The 18494-nt window shown below is 42.9% G+C and overlaps 1 protein-coding gene across 1 annotated transcript in view; it reads left to right on the top strand.

Annotated features, from left to right (window-relative positions):
• The first annotated feature begins 1521 nt into the window (after window positions 1–1521).
• Window positions 1522–18494, top strand: part of Pigu (phosphatidylinositol glycan anchor biosynthesis class U) — an 83527-nt gene continuing 66554 nt past the window's right edge. The window contains exons 1-2 of the mRNA XM_075962654.1: window positions 1522–1679; window positions 12760–12824. Of these exons, the coding sequence (XP_075818769.1) occupies window positions 1550–1679; window positions 12760–12824 (195 nt within the window). The 5' untranslated portion in view covers window positions 1522–1549. The remainder of the gene's footprint in view (window positions 1680–12759; window positions 12825–18494) is intronic.

Raw genomic sequence — 18494 nt, 5'->3', positions numbered from 1 at the left:
ACCAAACCCCAGACTGCAATGAGCTTGTCTTCTCCTGCCTTATATTTCTCTCTGCCCAGCCATATTACTCCTGTCTCCACCTCCATAGTGCTGGGATTAAAGGCATGTGACTCCCAAGTGCCTGGAGCATCTATGTGTGAGTTCTATCTTTCTTTTTAGACAGATTCAATCTCGAGTAGCCCAGGGTGGCCTTGAGTCCTGGGGTAAAGGTGTGTGCCACGGCTACCTGGCCTCTAGTGGCTTAGCTCTGCATTCTGATCTTCGGCAAGCTTTATTTATTAATACACACACACACACACACACACACACACACACAAAGCTGGGTGGTGGTGCTACACGCCTTTAATCCCAGCACTCAGGAGGCAGAGACAGGTGGATTTCTATGAGTTCAAGTCCAGCCTGGTCTACAAATGCCAGTTCCTGGACAGGCACTAAAGCTACAGAGAAACCTTGTCTCGAAAAAAACCAAAATAAATAAATAAATAATAAACAAATAAAACACACACAAATCACTATAAGTCACTAATTTTTATTAACCATAGTTATACTATTGATGCACTGTTCTGTTTTCCTCATGGTTCCAAAATCTCCTGTATAATTAATTATTATAGCTAATCTTTAAGCCCTTACCTGAGCACTTTTCATACATTAACTAATGAAGAGGTGTGCTGTTAATGCTTATCAACGGGCTCTCAAAACCCATGGTTTGTTGTGTTTGCTGATTTCTCAGATGTAAACACTCCCACCTGGAGGGATGTCAAACTACCAACCTAATTGAGAAGACGCAGAAGTGCGTCATTACACGCTACTTTACTATAGTAGTTGTTTTGGTTATTATTGTCGACTTTACACAACCTAGGGCCATCTGGGAAGAGGAAACCTCAGTTGAAGAATTGCCTCCATCAGACGGGTGTGTGAGAAACTGTTTTGATTTTGAAATTGACTAAAGTCGGGGGGGGGGGGGGGCATCATCCCTGGGCAGGTGTGCCTGTGTTGTGCAAGAAAGCGGGCTGGGCATGAGCAGAAGAGAAGGTCCGGAAGTAGTGTTCTTCCACGGTTTTAGCTTCAAGATCCTGCCTTGAGTTCCTGCTCTGTCTTCCCTCGGTTAAATAACTTGCTGAAGGTCGCAGAGCGTTTAAGCCACTCCAAAGTGTTTCCTCAGAACACAATATAGTGCCTGGAGGACGGTTGGCGTACAATAAATCCACACAAGGCACTCTTTAAAAATATAAAAGTAAACATTTTCACATTAAAAATATGCGCACTGGTGAACTTATTTCTTTAAGATGTGCTCACGATCTCAGTAAAAAAATTTTCCCTTCTCTTGGGTGAGCAGAGGTGCAGTCCAAACCTTTACTACGAGTTTGACACATTCCGCTTTCCGTCGTCCCGCCGCAAGCCTTCCTGGGAGTGGTAGTCTTCAGGCCGCTGGGCTCCCGCAGCAGCAGCGGCAATCGCCCGGCCGAGGTACTACAGGGTGGCGCGCAGGGCTTGAGGCTCTTCCGCATTGCCTTTTGCCCTCCCCGCCTGCGCGCCCGCCTCAGTTATCATGGCGGCTCCCTTGGTCCTGCTGCTTGTGGTGGCCGTGACCGTGAGGGCGGCCTTATTTCGCTCCAGCTTGGCCGAGTTCATTTCCGAGAGGGTTGAGGTGGTGTCCCCACTGAGCTCTTGGAAGAGAGGTGAGGCCACCGGCTGGAGCAGGCCGGTCTGCACTGTCCCAGCCTCAGTGGATTGAATTGGAGGTGGAGGCATTGGGCACCTGCGTGCGGTTCTGAGCAGACTGACCCGCTTCTGGGGTCCTTCGCGAGCTGAGGGCGGAGCTCTGGTGCGGAGGATGGGGTGTAGAGGAGGTGTGGAGTGTGAGCCCCACTATCCGAGGGGTGGGTCTCCGAGGGGGCGTGGCCCACTCTCCCGAGTCGGGCCTTGCGTTTGTGGAGTGTTAGGGCTTGGCAGCGAGGTTACAGGCGGTGGTCCACCCAGTAGCAGATGGTGGAGGGGATTAGGGGGGCCGAGGGAACCCGTGCTTTTGCAAGAATGGTATCTGTGTTCTGAAGTCACTTCTGCCCAGTCTTGGACTCTCAGTGAAGTTTTTCTTAGTTTGTCTTTTTAATATATGTATGCTACGTTTTTCATCAAACCTTATTGCATGCCATCCCCTCCAACAAGGCACAGAAATTGGGGTGAAGGAGCCACAGGCCAGTAAAGGAGACGAACAAGGGTTTGTCATAGTTGTCATAGTTGCCTTAGTGTCAGACCCTGATAAACTGTCTTTCATTTTCCAGAACGGACTAACGAAGCACTAGAGTTTGGAAAAGATTAGAAAAACGGGGAATTCCAGGTTGCAGAAGGCAAAGGGGATCAGGAAATACCGAGGATTTGAAATATCCAGAATAGAGAAGATCTGTGGGTTAGGTTAGGGCTACAATTTGATTAATTTTTTTATCATTACGTGTGTGTGTGTGGGGGGGGTGTTCTGTGTATGGTATGTGTGTTCAGAAGCTAAAGGAAGATGTCAGGTGGCCTCCGGTGTCACTCTACCCTTTCTCCCGCGAGATAGGGCCTCTCGGAACTGGAAGCTATTTCCACTGGGCTGTATGGCCAAGAGCTCCAGGTTGCTTCCTATTTCCACCTCTATAATGGTGGAGTTATAGGCATCTGTGGCTATGACCATTTTTTTGTTTTTTACATGGGTGGGGGGATTTGAATTGAGGTTTTCTTGCTTGTACATGGAGTGAGTGCCCTTACGCACTGAACCATCTGTCCAGATCAAGTTTAAGTCTTTAAACAAAACAAAAAACCAGAAGTACATTATACATATAAAGCACATGTAAGGGGTCTTAGTGAAGTTTTGTGAACCATGTATACACAGATAACCAGCACCCAGATAAAAAATATTAGCACCCTAGAATTCTCCTTTACACTTGCTTATTATTTGTTTCTGAAATGGGGTCTCTCCTTTAGCCCAGGATGGACTCGAATTCATGGTGACCAGCCTTCAAGTGCTGGGACTGTAGGTGTGAGCCACCACATCTAACTTTATTCTCAAACTTTAATGCCCATGTTTTGATATCACTTGCTGTCATGAGATAACATTTATTCTTCCTCTACACTCTTAGAACCTTATACATGCCTGTTTTTAAGACTATTTCTCTGAGCTGGGCGTGGTGGCACAGGTCTGAAATCCCGGCACGGGGCGGGGAAGCTGAGACAGGAACATTTCAAGTTTGAAACCAACCTAAGCTCCTTATAGAGTTCAAGGCCAGCCCAGCTATGTAGTAAGACTTGTGTCTCAAAACTAAACAGTAATCCTCACCTTATATAACAATTATTTGTTGAGATCTGGTCTTCCTGTAGTATTACCAGCTCCTTGAGATACTGTTTTATGCTTAAATTCCTTGGTGCTGGGCATAGAACAGGTATGTAGTTAGTTCCTGTTGACTAATGTGGAAGAAATGAAAGCGTCGGGTCTGTTGTTTACAGAGTAGATAGAAGGATTTAAAGAGGAGGCAACATTATGTATGATTTCTAGAATCTTCAGAAGAATTTGAGTCTTTCTTTGCTCTGCCATTTCCTTCCTTTGTGACTTCTGTGAAACACAACACTAAATGAGATAACCATACTGAACTGAGCACAGTAAAGCCAAAACCTCAGTTCTAAGGTCCTGAACAGGGGTCACATTGCCTGAGCTGAGTAGGTGAGTCAGAAAGGATAGGGTAATAAGTGTGTGGCCTGTGTGTTAATAGTGTGACATTCAGAGGTTTAGATCTCCATAGCTGAGGGTCCGTATCTAGGCTAGAGACATTTGACACCGTGACCATAGCAACTCTTTATTTATTTTTTTATTTTTAAGATTTATTTATTCATTGTATATACAGTATTCTGCCTACATGCATGCCTGCAGGCCAGAAGAAGGCACCAGATCTTATTACAGATAGTTGTAAGCCACCATGTGGTTGCTGAGAATTGAACTCAGAACCTTTAGATGAGCAGGCGGTATTCTTAACCGCTGAGCCATCTCTCCAGCCCCACAGCAACTCTTATAAAGGAAAACATTTCATTGAGATGGCAGCTTACAGTATCATAGGATTAGTCCATGGCGGCATGCAGGAAGATGTGCTGGAGAAGGCGCTGCTATAAGTTGATATGCAGTAGACTGTCCCTGGGAGTGGCTCGAGCAAAGGAGAGACCTCAAAGCCCACCCCCACAGTGATACACTTCCTCTTATAGGGCCACACCTAATAGCACCACTCCCTTTGGGGGCAATTTTCTTTCACAGTGGTCATAGGCATTAGGAATTTGTTGTGAAGAAATGATAGTTACTAGCTCATTTTAAGGAGAGGATACAATATCTGTCACTTATAATTCGTTTAGTAGGGTAGATTTAAAAGCAGGTAATTATGCCAAGCATACTGTCTTATAGTTGTAATTCCAGCATTTAAGAGGCTGAGATAGGGGATTCATTAGGAATGAGAGACCAGCATGGTCAACAGAGTGAGTTCCAGGACAACCAGGGCTACACAGAGAAACCTAGTCTCAAAAAACAAACAAAATAAAAGTAAAGTAGGGACCATTCTGGTTTTACATGACATTTTGAGATTTCTGAGTCATCAGCTCTTTGGATAAAGGGCCTGGTATCCTCATCCTCATAGACGTTGGCTGGCTGTAATATGTGCTTATTTATTTAGACATTGTTTGTGTTCATGTGTGTATATAGTGTGTGTGCGCAGGTGTGTGTGCAGACCAGATTTGATATTAGGTGTCTTCCCTGATTATGCTGTAATGAAAGGAAGTACTGATTTGCTCTCTGTTGGTGTGGTAAAATATTACCAAAACTGACTTGGGAAGGAAAGAGTTTCTTTGGCTTACAGGTTACGGTCCATCATCAGGGAAGCTGAGGTAGGAGCCTGAAGCAGAGACCGTAGAGGAAAGCTGCTTACTGGCTTGCTTCCCCTGGCTTGTTCTGCTCCCTGTCCTGAATAGCCACCAATCCTACATCAATTAGCAATTAAGAAAATACCTCCCAAACATGCCCACAGGTCAGTCTGACAGAGGCAGTTTCTCAGTTGAGATTCCCTCTTCCTCCGTATGTCCAGGTGTTTGTCAGGTTGACCAATACCATGACAAAGGGTCTTTCACTGAACATGGGATTCACCAATTCAGCTAGGCTAGTGGTCAGTGAGCCTCAAGATCCTCCTGTCTCTGCCTCTGCAGCGCTAGGATTACAAGGTTTTTAATATGGGTTCTTTACCGACTAACCATCTCCTCCGTCCCTGTTTTTTGAGACCAAATCTCATGTATCCCAGGCTAGCCTGGGACTCAGGTAGTTGAGGATTACCTTGAGGTTCTGACCTGCTTACCTTCACCTCGCAGGTGCTGGGGTTACAGGTGTGTGCCATTATGTTTGGTTTTTTGTGGTGCTTGGCATTGAACCCTGGATTTTTTGCATACTAGGCAAGCACTCTACCAGTCAAGCTAGGTCCCAGCCTACCTGATGGGTTCTAAGTTAGGGTGTTATCATTTGTTCTTTCGTATGTAGATGATGACGATGCCTCAGATCTATAGTCCAACACCTGAAAGCTGAGGCAAGAGGCGTGCAGCCAGCTGTAGTCCAGCCTGAGCACAGAGTGAGACCAGTCTTTAAGAAAGCCAAAACCAAAACCACCGCTGCCATCACCACCACCACCGCCTCCCCCTCAGAAAAAAACTTAGGGCTAGAGAAGTGACTTAGTGAGTACGAGTACTTGCCATGCAAGCATAAAGCCCTGAGTTCAAACCCTATAAGCCAGGCAAAAGCTGCATGCACAGTGTAGTTGGTTGTTTTTGACTCATTGACTCTTTCGGGGGCCCATCACCGAGCTCCCAAATAAATGCACACGGAGACTTATTATTACTTATGAATATCTGGGCTTAGCTTGGCTTGTTTCTTGCCAGCTTTTCTTAACTTAAATTATCCCATCTATCTTTTGCCTCTGGGCTTTTCCTTCTCTTCTGTAATCTTGCTTTCACTCCTACCTGTGTCTGACTCTGGCTGGGTGGCTGCCCCTTCTTTCTCACTCCTTGCTCTCTCTTGCTTCTCATCCCTCTTTTTCTCCTTCTGTTTATTTTCTCTGCCTGCAGCCCCACCTGCTCTTTCTCCTGCCTTGCTATTGGCCATTCAGCTCTTTATAGATCAATCAGATGTTTTAGACAGGCAAAGTAACACAACTCACAGAGTTAAATAAGTACAACATAAAAGAATGCAACACATCTTTGCATCATTAAAGAAATGTTCTACAGCATAAATGAATGTACCATATCTTAAAATAATATTCCACAGCATGCATAGTGTGAGCATCTGTAATTCTGGTAATCTTACTGGGTAATAGGAGGCAGAGACTAGAGAGTCTCTGGAATCATGAGGGCCAGCTAGACTGGCATATGTGTAGCTGGTGACTGCACTGGATGTTTGGGATCCCAGTGGAACCTCAAGCCTGTTACACATACATTCACATGATGCATAAAAATAAATGGAATAGAACGAAACAAATGGGCTGACGTGATAGCTCAGTGGGTGAAGTTGCTTGATGTCAAGCCTGGTGATCTGAGTTTGATCCCCAGAAATCACTTGATAGAAGGAGAATCGATTCCCACAGTTGTTGTCTAACCTCCAAATGTATACTGTCTCTCTCTCTCTCTCTCTCTCTCTCTCTCTCTCTCTCTCTCTCTCTCTCTCTCTCTCTCTCTCACACACACACACACACACACACACACACAAAATTCACGCAGCCAGTCTCTCTCTTCACACACACATACACACACACACTCTCTCTCTCTCTCTCTCTCTCTCTCTCTCTCTCTCTCTCTAAATGAATGTTAAAACAAACTTAACAACAAAGATTTAGAGTTATAGTTCAAAACTATTTATGTGTAGAGTGTGTATGTTACATGGGTGTGTGTGTGTATACTCCTATCTGGAGGCCAGAGGGCAATTCTAGTTATTTTCTATTATCCTCAGTTGTCTTCTATTATCCTCTACCTTATTTATGTATTATTTTTTTAAAATTATTTATTTTATGTGTATGTATCTTTTTTATTATATTTATTTTTTTATTATGTATACAATGTCTGTCTGTATGCCTACAGGCCAGAAGAGAGCGCCAGACCTCATTACAGATGGTTGTGAGCCACCATGTGGTTGCTGGGAATTGAACTCAGGACCTTTGGAAGAGCAGGCAATGCTCTTAACCACTGAGCCATCTCTCCAGCCCCCTTATGTATTATTTTAAAATATACCTTCACACCACATGCATGCATATACATAATTAAAAATACCCTCCCCCATTTTGAAAGAGTTGAGCTGGGCTTCGTGGCTCATACCTGTAATCCTAGTACTTAGAAAGCTGAGGCAGGAGAATTGCTGTGAGTTTGAGGTCATCTTCAGATATAAGTTGTGGTTTTATATATTTATAATATAATGAGTGTCAAATAGGTGGTTGGCAGTGTGAGACACTGTCTCAAAAAACCAGAAAACGAAACTAAATGAATAAAAATGGCAGGACTCTAGGTCTGGGTGTGCTTGCCAGTGGTAGAACACTTGCCTGTGATTATGAGGCTCTAGGTCTGGGTGTGCTTGCCAGTGGTAGAACACTTGCCTGTGATATTGAGGCTCTAGGTCTGGGTGTGTTCATCAATGGTAGAACACTTGCCTGTGATATTGAGGCTCTAGGTCTGGGTGTGTTCATCAATGGTAGAACACTTGCCTGTGATATTGAGGCTCTAGGTCTGGGTGTGTTCATCAGTGGTAGAACACTTGCCTGTGATTATGAGGCTCTAGGTCTGGGTGTGTTCATCAATGGTAGAACACTTGCCTGTGATTATGAGGCTCTAGGTCTGGGTGTGTTCATCAGTGGTAGAACACTTGCCTGTGATTATGAGGCTCTAGGTCTGGGTGTGTTCATCAATGGTAGAACACTTGCCTGTGATTATGAGGCTTCTAAAAGAGAACACATTTTCCTGTCTTGTCCTCTGCTCTAGAAGTTTACTTTTGCAGGTTACGAAAAACATCTGGGTTTCTAACAGAAAATTTAGGTTAAGCCGGTGGTAGCAGCGCACTCCCTTAATCCCAGCACTCAGAAGGCAGAGGCAGGTGGACCTCTGTGAGTTCAAGACCAGCCTGGTCTACAAGAGCTAGTTCCAGGTCAGGCTCCAAAGCTACAGAGAAACCCTGTCTTGAAAAACAAAAACAAAACAAAACAAAAAAACTATTCTGAATTTATGCCTTTCTTACATATCTTAATATTACAATAAAGAGTGGTGTTTTTATAAATGTTCTTACATGAGGTTGACTTTCCCTCCAGATGTTATCCATGAAATAATATGATGATGTATATATATCACCAGTTGCCAGAGCCACATTCTAGGCACTTGCCAGAGAATACTCGAGTTTACTCCTGCACAATATCTAGCCAAAGTATCTCTGAAAGAAAGGTGCTTGTTGAAAACCTCTCTCTGGGTTAGATGGCGATGTGAAGCCTGCTGTTTCCAGACAGCCTTATACTGTCTGATTCCCAAGTGTTGCTTCTACTGCTGTGTCAGATGCCCTTGGCCTATGCTGAGGGAAGTCATGTGCAGTGGGTTAATAAATCCTTTTCTTGGTCTCCAGTAAAGCTATTACTGAGAGTTTAACAGCCGTCTTACAGAGTGACGTCTCTGCTGCTGCTTAGGGGTATTTTTTCCTGGTCCTCGTAGAAAGGACCAGTTACAGTTGTCTCTGTAAATTTTTATGTATTTTCTTTGCTCCGTGTGTGTGCATATGTGTACACACACACACTTGCTCGTAGAGTTAAGACAACTTGTGGGAGTTGGTGGTTCTCTTATACCATTTGGGTTCTTAGGATTGAGCTCAAGTCATCGGTCTTGGCAACAAGAGTCTTTACCTGAATAATGTGTCTTGCAATCCCCAGTTAAAATTATCTTGCAAAAAATCAGGCTTTTTTTTTTTTCCAAGACAGGGTTTCTCCGTAGTTTTTGGTTCCTGTCCTGGAACTAGCTCTTGTAGACCAGGCTGGCCTCGGGCTCACAGAGATCCGCCTGCCTCTGCCTCCCGAGTGCTGGGATTAAAGGCGTAAAATCAGGCTTTTTTAATCCCAGCACTGGAGAGGCAGAGGCAGGTGGATCTCTAAGTTGGAGGCTAGCCTGGTCTACAGAGCAAGTTCCAGGGCAGCCAGGGCTACACAGAGAAATCCTGTCTTGGGGGAAAAATGTTGGTAACTATAAATAGTTTCCTTCTTTAGGTTAAATACACAGTTTAAAGCATCTTAATATTTATTTTCCCAGGTATTTCTTTTCTTGTCCCTTCTCCTTCCCTTCTTCCTTCCGTGTTTGTTTTGAGAATCTTACAGTGTAGCCCAGGCTAGCCTTCAACTTTAAATCCTCATGTGTTTGTATTACATGTATAAAATGTCCTAATGAAGCCCATTCTTTTTGTGTATTTGATGTTAATAAAATTTCTTTAAACATTTAATAAAATTGTGTTATATTTTGTGTGCTGTATTACTTCCAGCTTTTCTCTTAGCATTTTGTGGGCAGATTTCCTTCAATAAACATAGATCTGTAGCTTTCTGTTGTTGTTTTTTGTTTTTGTTTTTGTTTTTTGAGACAGAGAAGTTCTGGAGCTCACTCTGTAGACCAGGCTGACCTCAGCCTCATAGAGATCCACCTGCCTCTGCCTTCTGAGTGCTGGGATTAAAGGTGTAGTCCCCACTGCTGGGCTGAGGGAGACTGTTCTTTCTTTCGCTTTAGGATCTGATGATCAAACTCAGGTCATCAGTCTTTTCAGTAATAACCTAATTAACTGAGCCATTTTGCCAACCCTGAAATATTTCAATTTTCAAAGGAGTTTCAAAGGGACTGGAGAGATGGTTCAGCAGTTAAGGGTACTTATTGAGGCAGGTGGTGGTAGCACACACCTTTAATTTCAGCACTTAGGAGGCAGAGGCAGGCAGATCTCTGTGAGTACAAGGCCGCCATGGTCTACAGAATCAGTTTCATGATAGCTAGGGCTACACAGTGAAACCCTATCTCAAAAAATGAAAAAAAAAACCCAACAAACATATAAATGTTTTTAAATTTTTAATACACACATATAGTACTTATTGGTCTATCTGAGTACTGGAGTTTGGATCCCAGCATCTACATCAGGTTGTTTATAAACTCCAGTAACTCTAGCTCTGGTAACCTTTTCTGGCCTCCGTAGGTACTCAAAGCACATGTGCGTGTACACACACACAGAGAGAGTTGCAAAAATAAAGTTCCTATTTACAGTTTACCTAATATACTTAATATTGTGGCTTCGGTCAGTTAGTACTATTAGTGTATATACCTTATTAGAATTGTGCTGCGTCCCTGTTGTTCAGTTCCTGGCCTAATGTTCAATCCATGACCTCCTTTTGCATTTAGTGGTTACATCTCCTTAGTGACTACCCGTCTGGGACTCTTCCTTTGATTTATTTTTTTTAAGAGTACTGGACAGTTATGTACCTGCCATTTTTGGTTGCCTGATGCTTTCCCATGATTAGGTGGAGGTTATGGGTTTTTTGTTAGTTTTTTGTTGTTGTTATTCTACCACACTGTTGGCATGAGAACCACAGAATTCTTCTCATCAATGAATCCTGAGATACTTGGTAATTAATATAACTCACATATTGACGTTTTAATGGATCACCTGATTATAGCAGGGAATGTAAGGCCTACATGAAATTATTACTTTTCCCCTTGAAAGTACTGTGGTTTACATACTTCTACCCCTAACTTTAGCATCTGCAAATGATTCTTGCTTTCAGAACCATTCTGTGGGTCAGTCAACTGATGACTTTCTGCTCTTTCTTCCGTTCTTCCTTGTTTACGCTTTTGTCCGGATGCATCCTCCTGCATGCTCTGCATGATGCCCTGCTGCTGTCCCACGCGCCTAGCCTTCCTACACTTGATGCTGAGCATTCTATAAGGAGAGCATTTCTTTCTCTTCCACCTATTTATTTATTCAGTTATTTGCAATATAGTTTTAATGCCTAATATATCAGTATATATATTAGTATATTGGTCAATACATATTTAAATAAATCTCCATTAATCAATATTGGCATTATTTTCAGTTTTTATTAAGTGGGACTGGAGAGATGGCTCATCAGTTAAGAGCACTGCCCGTTCTTCCAGAGGACCCAGGTTCCATTCCTGGAACTCACTTGTTGGCTCCCAGCCATCTGTAACTCAGTTCTAGAGGATCTGATGCGTCATCAGAATCAGGCACATATGTGGTGCACAGACATATCCACAAACAAAACACCCATACACGGAAGATAAAGAAAAATTATTACTCTCAGTGCTGTACTGAATATATTTTATCAGGCACTTGATCAATTATTTTCTAATGTAATCTACTTTAAGAATTATCATTTGGAGCCAGGCATGGTAGCACACGCCTTTAATCTTAACACTGGGGAGGCAGAGGCAAGTGGGTCTCTCAGTTTGAGGCCAGCCTGGGCTATATAGTGAATTATAAGTCAGCTAGAGTTACATAGTGAGACCTTGCATAAAAAAACAAAAATTATTCTGTGTACCTGATATAGCATAGTGGAGTGCTTGCCTAGTATGCACACGTTCCCAAGTTAAGTCCATAGCACCAAACCAACCAAACCCCAAAACCCTCAAACCAAACATTTTAAGCTGGACATGGTGGTGTATGCCTGTAATCCTAGAACTTGAGCGGTGGTGGCAGGAAAGTTAAAGAGCTTAAGGTGATTCTTGGCAGCACCGGAAGTTTGAGGCCAACAAAGTATCATCTTAGTTGGGCCTAATGGCCAGCTCCTATAATTCCAACACTTGGGGGGCTGCTGAGACAGGGGATTGCGAACTTGAGGTCAATCTTTCCTACATGTAAACATTCTGCCACAAAACAAAAACCTAGTTAAACACCCCCCCAAATAGCTCAATTTCCATCTTCCAACTCCGTATAAGGTTAGAATTAAAGGAACACAGCTAAAAAGTATATCTTACTCTGTAGAAAAATGACGTAAATGTCACTGAAACAGGTAACACAAGAGAGCAACTTTCACTAACCTGGAGGACGTTTTTTAAAACCTGTTGCTGATTTGTTAGTTGTGCTTTGGAATAGGGTAGACTATGCATAGAAGAAATGCTTTAGGGTTGGTGGAGACCACAGAGAAGTAGAAGAAGTTTATAGTTTTTTTTTAATTATTTAGTTTTATTTTTTAGATTGTGTGCATGTATGCATGTCTTTGTGGGATTGTGTGTATGCAAAGGCAGAGGCCAAAAGAGGGGGATGTGTCCTCGCAGCTGGAGCTACTGGCAATTGTGAGCTGCTGGACAGGGGTGTTGGGAACTGAACTGGGGACCAAGAGCAGTACGCAGCTCTTAATTGCCAAGCCATTTCTCTAACCTCAGAAGTTACAGCTTAATATAAAACTTCCTTGTAATGGGCACAGCTCGTGATGGAAAGAACTGCTTTGTGTGGAAGAATTCTCCATTCTTGAAAATTTCACGTGTGTGTGTGTATGCATGTGACATATTCTTTGAGAATTTCATACGTATGTACAGTCTTGAGATTTTTTTTTTTTCAAATGAAGACCTTCAGCCACTTGCTTGACCTGAGGTGAAGGGATAAACTCAGGCATTCCTTGGTCCTAGGAATATCTGACATTTTAGTTTATGACCATTTGCTGTTGTCTCTAAAGTCTGAGTGAACTTGTATTTCTTTGTTTTCAGTGGTTGAAGGCCTCGCACTGCTGGATTTGGGAGTGTCTCCATATTCTGGAGCAGTATTTCATGAAGTAAGTGTTGTGTTTTCTTTCCTGGCACTATGAGTAATTCATAGTCATGGATACCAGAGCCTGAGCTGTTTGGTACAGACATTTAAAAGGATCTTTTTTTGATAGGAATAGCTCTCTTGGTGACATGCTCTGCGTAAGAAAGTTGTTTCACAATCAGGGACAATGATCCAGTTAGGATTTTAAAGAGTTGGGAGGAAGGGAGAGAGAGAGAGAGACCAGAGAACAACTCTCAGGAGTCCGTTCTCTCACACTGTTGAGGAAGGGTCTCCATACACCAGCCTAGCTGTCTGTGAAGATTCTGGACTTCTGTCAGGAGTGCTGAGATTCCAGATGCAACCGGCTTTCTGTGAATTTGGGGACCATGCTTACCTTGTCAGGCTTATGCAGCCAGTACGTTTATCTTGCTGGCTTGGGGGACTATATGAGGCTTCTATAGAAATTATTATTGTTTTTTTTTCCTGAGACAGGGTTTCTCTGTGTAACAACCCTCCTTGTCCTGGAACTCACTCTGTAGACCAGGCTGGCTTTGAACTCACAGAGATCTGCCTGTTTCTGCCTCCTGAGTGCTGGGATTAAAGATGTGTTCCACCATGCCTGGCTCATAAAAATGAGGCTTTAAGACTAGTAAAAGCTAGCTAGGTATGTGTAGTAAGGAGCTGTGAGCTGCGTTGCCGCCCAGCTCCTGCATGGCTAGCTTTATACCCGAAATAACAGCACACAAACTGTATTCTTTTAAACACTGCCTGGCCCATTAGTTCCAGCCTCTAATTGGCTAACTCTCACATCTTGATTAACCCATTTCTAATAATCTGTGTAGCACCACGAGGTGGTAGCTTACCAGGAACGATCTTAACCTGCATCTGTCTCGGAGAGGAAAATCATGGCGACTGACTGACTCAGCTTCTTTCTCCCAGCATTCTGTTCTGTCTACTCCGCCTACCTAATTTTCTGTCCTATTAAAGGGCCAAGGCGGTTTCTTTATTAACCGATGAAATCAACACAAAACAGAAGACTCTCCCACATCAGGTATGGAGGCTCACATTATAACACCAGCTTTCCAGAGGCCAAGGCAGGAGGACTGCCATGAATTCAAGGCCTGTCCATGCCTGGGTTTTATGAGATTGACTCCATCTCAAAATGCCAAAACAGAAGTGTAAACATACCCTTTGGTTATTGTCACCTGTCCCTTGGATTGCTGTAACAGCTTTCTTGTTAAGTTTTTCCTGGTTCAGTCTTGCTCATTTATTCTGCAGTCAGGGACATTTTTCTAAAGTGTGAATCTCGATTTGTCACTGTTGTGCTTGGCACCTGTATTTGCCCCTAACCTCAGGCTTAGAACCCAGGCACTTGGAGGAGCTTCAGAGCTCTCACATGCAGGTGTTTCTGATCACCTTTTCTTCTCTTCTCCCTCCCTCCCTCCCTCCCTCCCTCCCTCCCTCCCTCCCTCCCTCCCTTCCTTTTCTTTCTTCTTTCTTTCTTTCTTTCTTTTCTTTTTTTTGAATTTTTTTTAAGACAGGGTTTCTCCCTGGCTTTTTTGGTTCCTGTCCTGGAACTAGCTCTTGTAGACCAGGCTGGCCTCGAACTCACAGAGATCCGCCTGCCTCTGCCTCCCAAGTGCTGGGATTAAAGGCGTGCGCCACCACCGCCCGGCCCTCCCTCCCTTTTCTTAAGGAGACAGGCAGTTACTGGGAATAGATGTGTTTGATACCCACATAGTAGCCTATTGGCCCCAAGGACCATTGTGAAGTGGGCCTCGGTGTGCTCTAACGTAGCTTTCCTGTACCGTCTTCTGTTTTCTGACATCTTGTTCATGCTGTTGTCTCCTGTAGAAGCCAATCTTCCCCTTTTTCTGCTTGGCTCTATTAGTGAGACACAGCTTAGATTTTACCAGAAAAGCATCCAGCATCACTTTAGACTAAGTCAAACACTCCTACTTCATAACCTGAGGAATCTTGTCCCTTTCATGGCTCATATCCCACTCTTAAATTTACCTCTCATCTACCAGGTGTGGTGGCGCACACCTTTAATCCCAGCACTTAGGAGGCAGAGACAGGTGGATCTCTGAGTTTGAGGCCAGCCTGGTCTACAGAGTGAGTTCCAGGACAGTTGGGTCTATACAAAGAAACCCTGTCTCGAAAAACTAACAACAAACAAACAAACAATGTAAGATGCAGACTCTGGTTTTATAGTATTTGTCTGTCAGTCAGTCTGTCTGTCTTTCTTTCCTCTCTGCCCCCTTTATTTTTCTTTTAAAACAGGCTGGCCTCTATATAACTGGGGATGGTCTTGAATTCCTGATCCATCTTGCTGCTGCCTCCTGTGTGCTAGGTTTATAAGAACTTGAATTTTGAGATGTATTTATTTTTATATTATGTTTATGGGTGTCTTGCCTGCATATATATCTGTATACCACATGTGTGCAGCTCGCATAGAGGCTTGAAGAGGGTGTTGAATTCTCTAGAACTGAGTCACAGAGAGTTCTTAGTTATAATGTGGGTGTTGGGAACTGAACCTGAGTCCTCTGGAAGTCATAGTCTTAACCACTGAGTCATCTCTCCAGCCCAGGTGCTTATGCTTATGGTTTTGAAATAAAAGCAATAAGAAAGACAGACTCTGAAGCAAAAAATATCATCAGAGATGACAAAGTTCATTTCATTAGAGTGACAGGATAGGCTTTCAAGAACAGTAGTAACTACAGATCTCTGTTCTAGTTACAGCGTTAAAACATGTGACGTAAAGCCTGATAGGCTGGGGGGGGGGGAACAGCTAGGTGGGTTCACATGCTAACTGTGCAAGCCTCTGGAAACCACATACAAAGCCAGATGTGGTACACATATCTTTAATCCCAGCATTTTGACAGTTAAGTGGGAGATAAAGACAGGAGAATCATCTGGAGCCTAAGAGGCCAATTAACCTTACAGCATACTACAGCATGTAGCCAGTGCTTCTGACATAGACCATCTTCCCCAGTTTCTGTCAGAGGAAACTAATTCTCAGAGAGGAAAGCAGTTTGCCTGCAGGCCACACAAGTACAACAAAAACTAAGTATTTAAATCTAAATAAAGTTTCTCTTCTTTCTACCACAACTTGTTGTTATTTACTAAAAAGCCTGTCAATGATCTTTACAGTCCCCCCCACCGCACCTTTTTTTTTTTTTCTTGAGACAGGGCCTCTTACATAGCTCAGGCTGGCCTAGAATTTACTAGTTAGCCTGGGCTGGTCTCGGCTTCTCAAGTACTCTGATTATAGATGTGAGTCACTATTCCTGGCTCAGAGTATATCTGTAGCCTTTTTTGGGGTTGGTAATAGAGTTTCCACTTAGCGCTTTGTGCATGCAGGCAAGTGTTCTGTTGTTCACCTACATCCTTAGCCCATTATAGTGTTATAAAGCATATTTTTACATGTAGTTAGGAGGTGATGGGAATAGATAGTTCTGAGCCACCACACTAAAATCAAATTCTGGACTTCCTTTCTGATTCTGATGGACTGATGAGTTAGCTTATAGTACTGGGCCAACTATTTTGGCAACGACACGCAGAAAAGAAGAATAAATACCAAAAAAAAAAAAATGTTTGAAGGCATTGGAAAGTACCAAGATACTCAGAACTCAAGAGTAAAGTTCACAGAGTGAGAGTCAGGGGCTGGAAGGTTGGCTTTGTGGTTAAGAGCATTTGCTGTTCTTACAGGGGACATAGGTTTGAATATTAGCGCTCCTCTCAGCCTGTAAACCCAGCTCCAGGAGATCTGATGCCCTCATCTGACCTCCTCTGGCATCAGCATGTAGGCACACACACACACAAATAAAAACAGTAAAATTAAATCTTGAAAAATATAACGAGACTGGGGTTGGTGATTTAGCTCTGTTGGTAGAGTACTTGCCTATTTTACATAAAACCCTGGCCTCAGTCCCAAGCATCTCATAAACCTGGTGTGCACTGCATGCCTGTAACTCAGGAAGTAGAGCTGAGAAGATCGTCAGAAGTTCAGAAGTCATCCTTGGCTCCATACCAGGTTTTGGTCAACCTGGGATACCTCAGATCCTGTCTCAGGAAAACAAAACAAAGCAGGAAAGGTAAAACCAGAGCCTGTAATCCTAGCACTGGGAAGATGGTGGCACCCCATCAGAAATTCAAGGTCGTCTTGACTACATGAGTCTCTATCACAAAGGTCCAGAACCAAACCAGACTAAAACAAAACAAAACACAGAAAAAGAATTGTATGTTCTTTTTGAAGAAATTCATCTTCAAGCTAGGGAAATCTAGGATGTATCTTAATGATATAGCATATACCTACCATGTACAAGGACCGGGGTTTAATTTTTAACACCAAGAAAAAACAAACAGCCACTCACCATTGCCATCAACAGCATCAACACCTGAAAAGAAAGTACATCTCAGATATGAGGACACAGAAAAGGAAAGTAACAAGCTTGAAAGGCTTGGTCTTGGGATGTAGCTCAGTTAGTAGAGTATTTGTGTACAAAGCCGTAGGTTTGATCTGTAGCACTCATAAATCTAGGCATGGTGGCACACACCTATAACCCTAGCACTTAGGAAGTGGAGGTAGGAGAATCAGAAGTTTGACATCACCCTTGGCTACATAGTGTGAGTTTGAGGATGGCTTGTACTATATGAGACCCTGTCTCCTAAACCCAAAAAGCAAAAGGAAGGAAGAAAGAAATCTGTCATGCAGATACTAGTTTGAAGAATTGATGTAGCTTATGACTTTAAAGCCAAAAGCAAAACAAGCAAAAACCCAGAGGATTATTTTATAATAATATAAAAATTGCTCTACCCAGAAAATAGTCTTTCTATATAGAACTGCATCTAATTCACAGCTTCAGAATACACAAAGCAGGGGTGGAAATGTAGCTCACTTGGTAGAGTGCCTGTCTAGCATGCATGAACCTTTGGGTTTAGTGCATAGCACTGAATAAAACCTGGAGTAGGGCACACACTTGCAGTCCTAGTACTTGAGAGGGGAATTAGAAGCTCAAGGTCATCTTGAGTTTGAGGACAGCCTGGGCTGTATAAGACCTTGTTTCATAAACAAACAAAATCACAAAGCAAAAAGAGAAACAAATATGCCTATGGCCATAGTGGGAATTTTATTTTAAACTTAGCTTTATTAATTTTTCTTGCATGGTTTTCTTCTGTGTAGCATGTGCATGCAGTGCCTTTGGAGGAGAGGAGAATGTGTCTGCTCCCTTGACACTGGAGTCACTGATGGTTGTGAGCTACCATGTGGGTGCTGGGAGCCAAACCCAGGTCCTTTGCAAGAGCAACAAATTCTTTTAACTGCCGAGCCACTTCCAGTCACAATAGTGGGATGTTTTTAACCTGTCTTTTTCATCAATGATAGAACAAAGAGACTCAAAAATCAATAAGGATGTAGAAATTTAAAAGATCATTACCATGCAAATTATATGTAGAATGTATGACCATAAATGTTAGTATATACATTCTTTTCAAATGTATGTGGAGCACTTGCCTAAAATGATCAGATAATGAACCTTAGCAAGTCACACCACACTTTAAGTTATTAAAATTATGTATTGTGTGCTTTTAATGATGATAATATAATTAAGCTATAAATAAATTATAATATAAAAGGAAGGGCTGGGTCAATGATAGAAGGTTTTCCTAGCATGTGCAAGGCCCAAGGTTTAAT

This window comes from Microtus pennsylvanicus, chromosome 2 (genome assembly GCF_037038515.1).
Source record: "Microtus pennsylvanicus isolate mMicPen1 chromosome 2, mMicPen1.hap1, whole genome shotgun sequence".
In the NCBI taxonomy this organism is placed as follows: domain Eukaryota; kingdom Metazoa; phylum Chordata; class Mammalia; order Rodentia; family Cricetidae; genus Microtus; species Microtus pennsylvanicus.
This window is presented reverse-complemented; position numbering and strand designations above follow the sequence as displayed.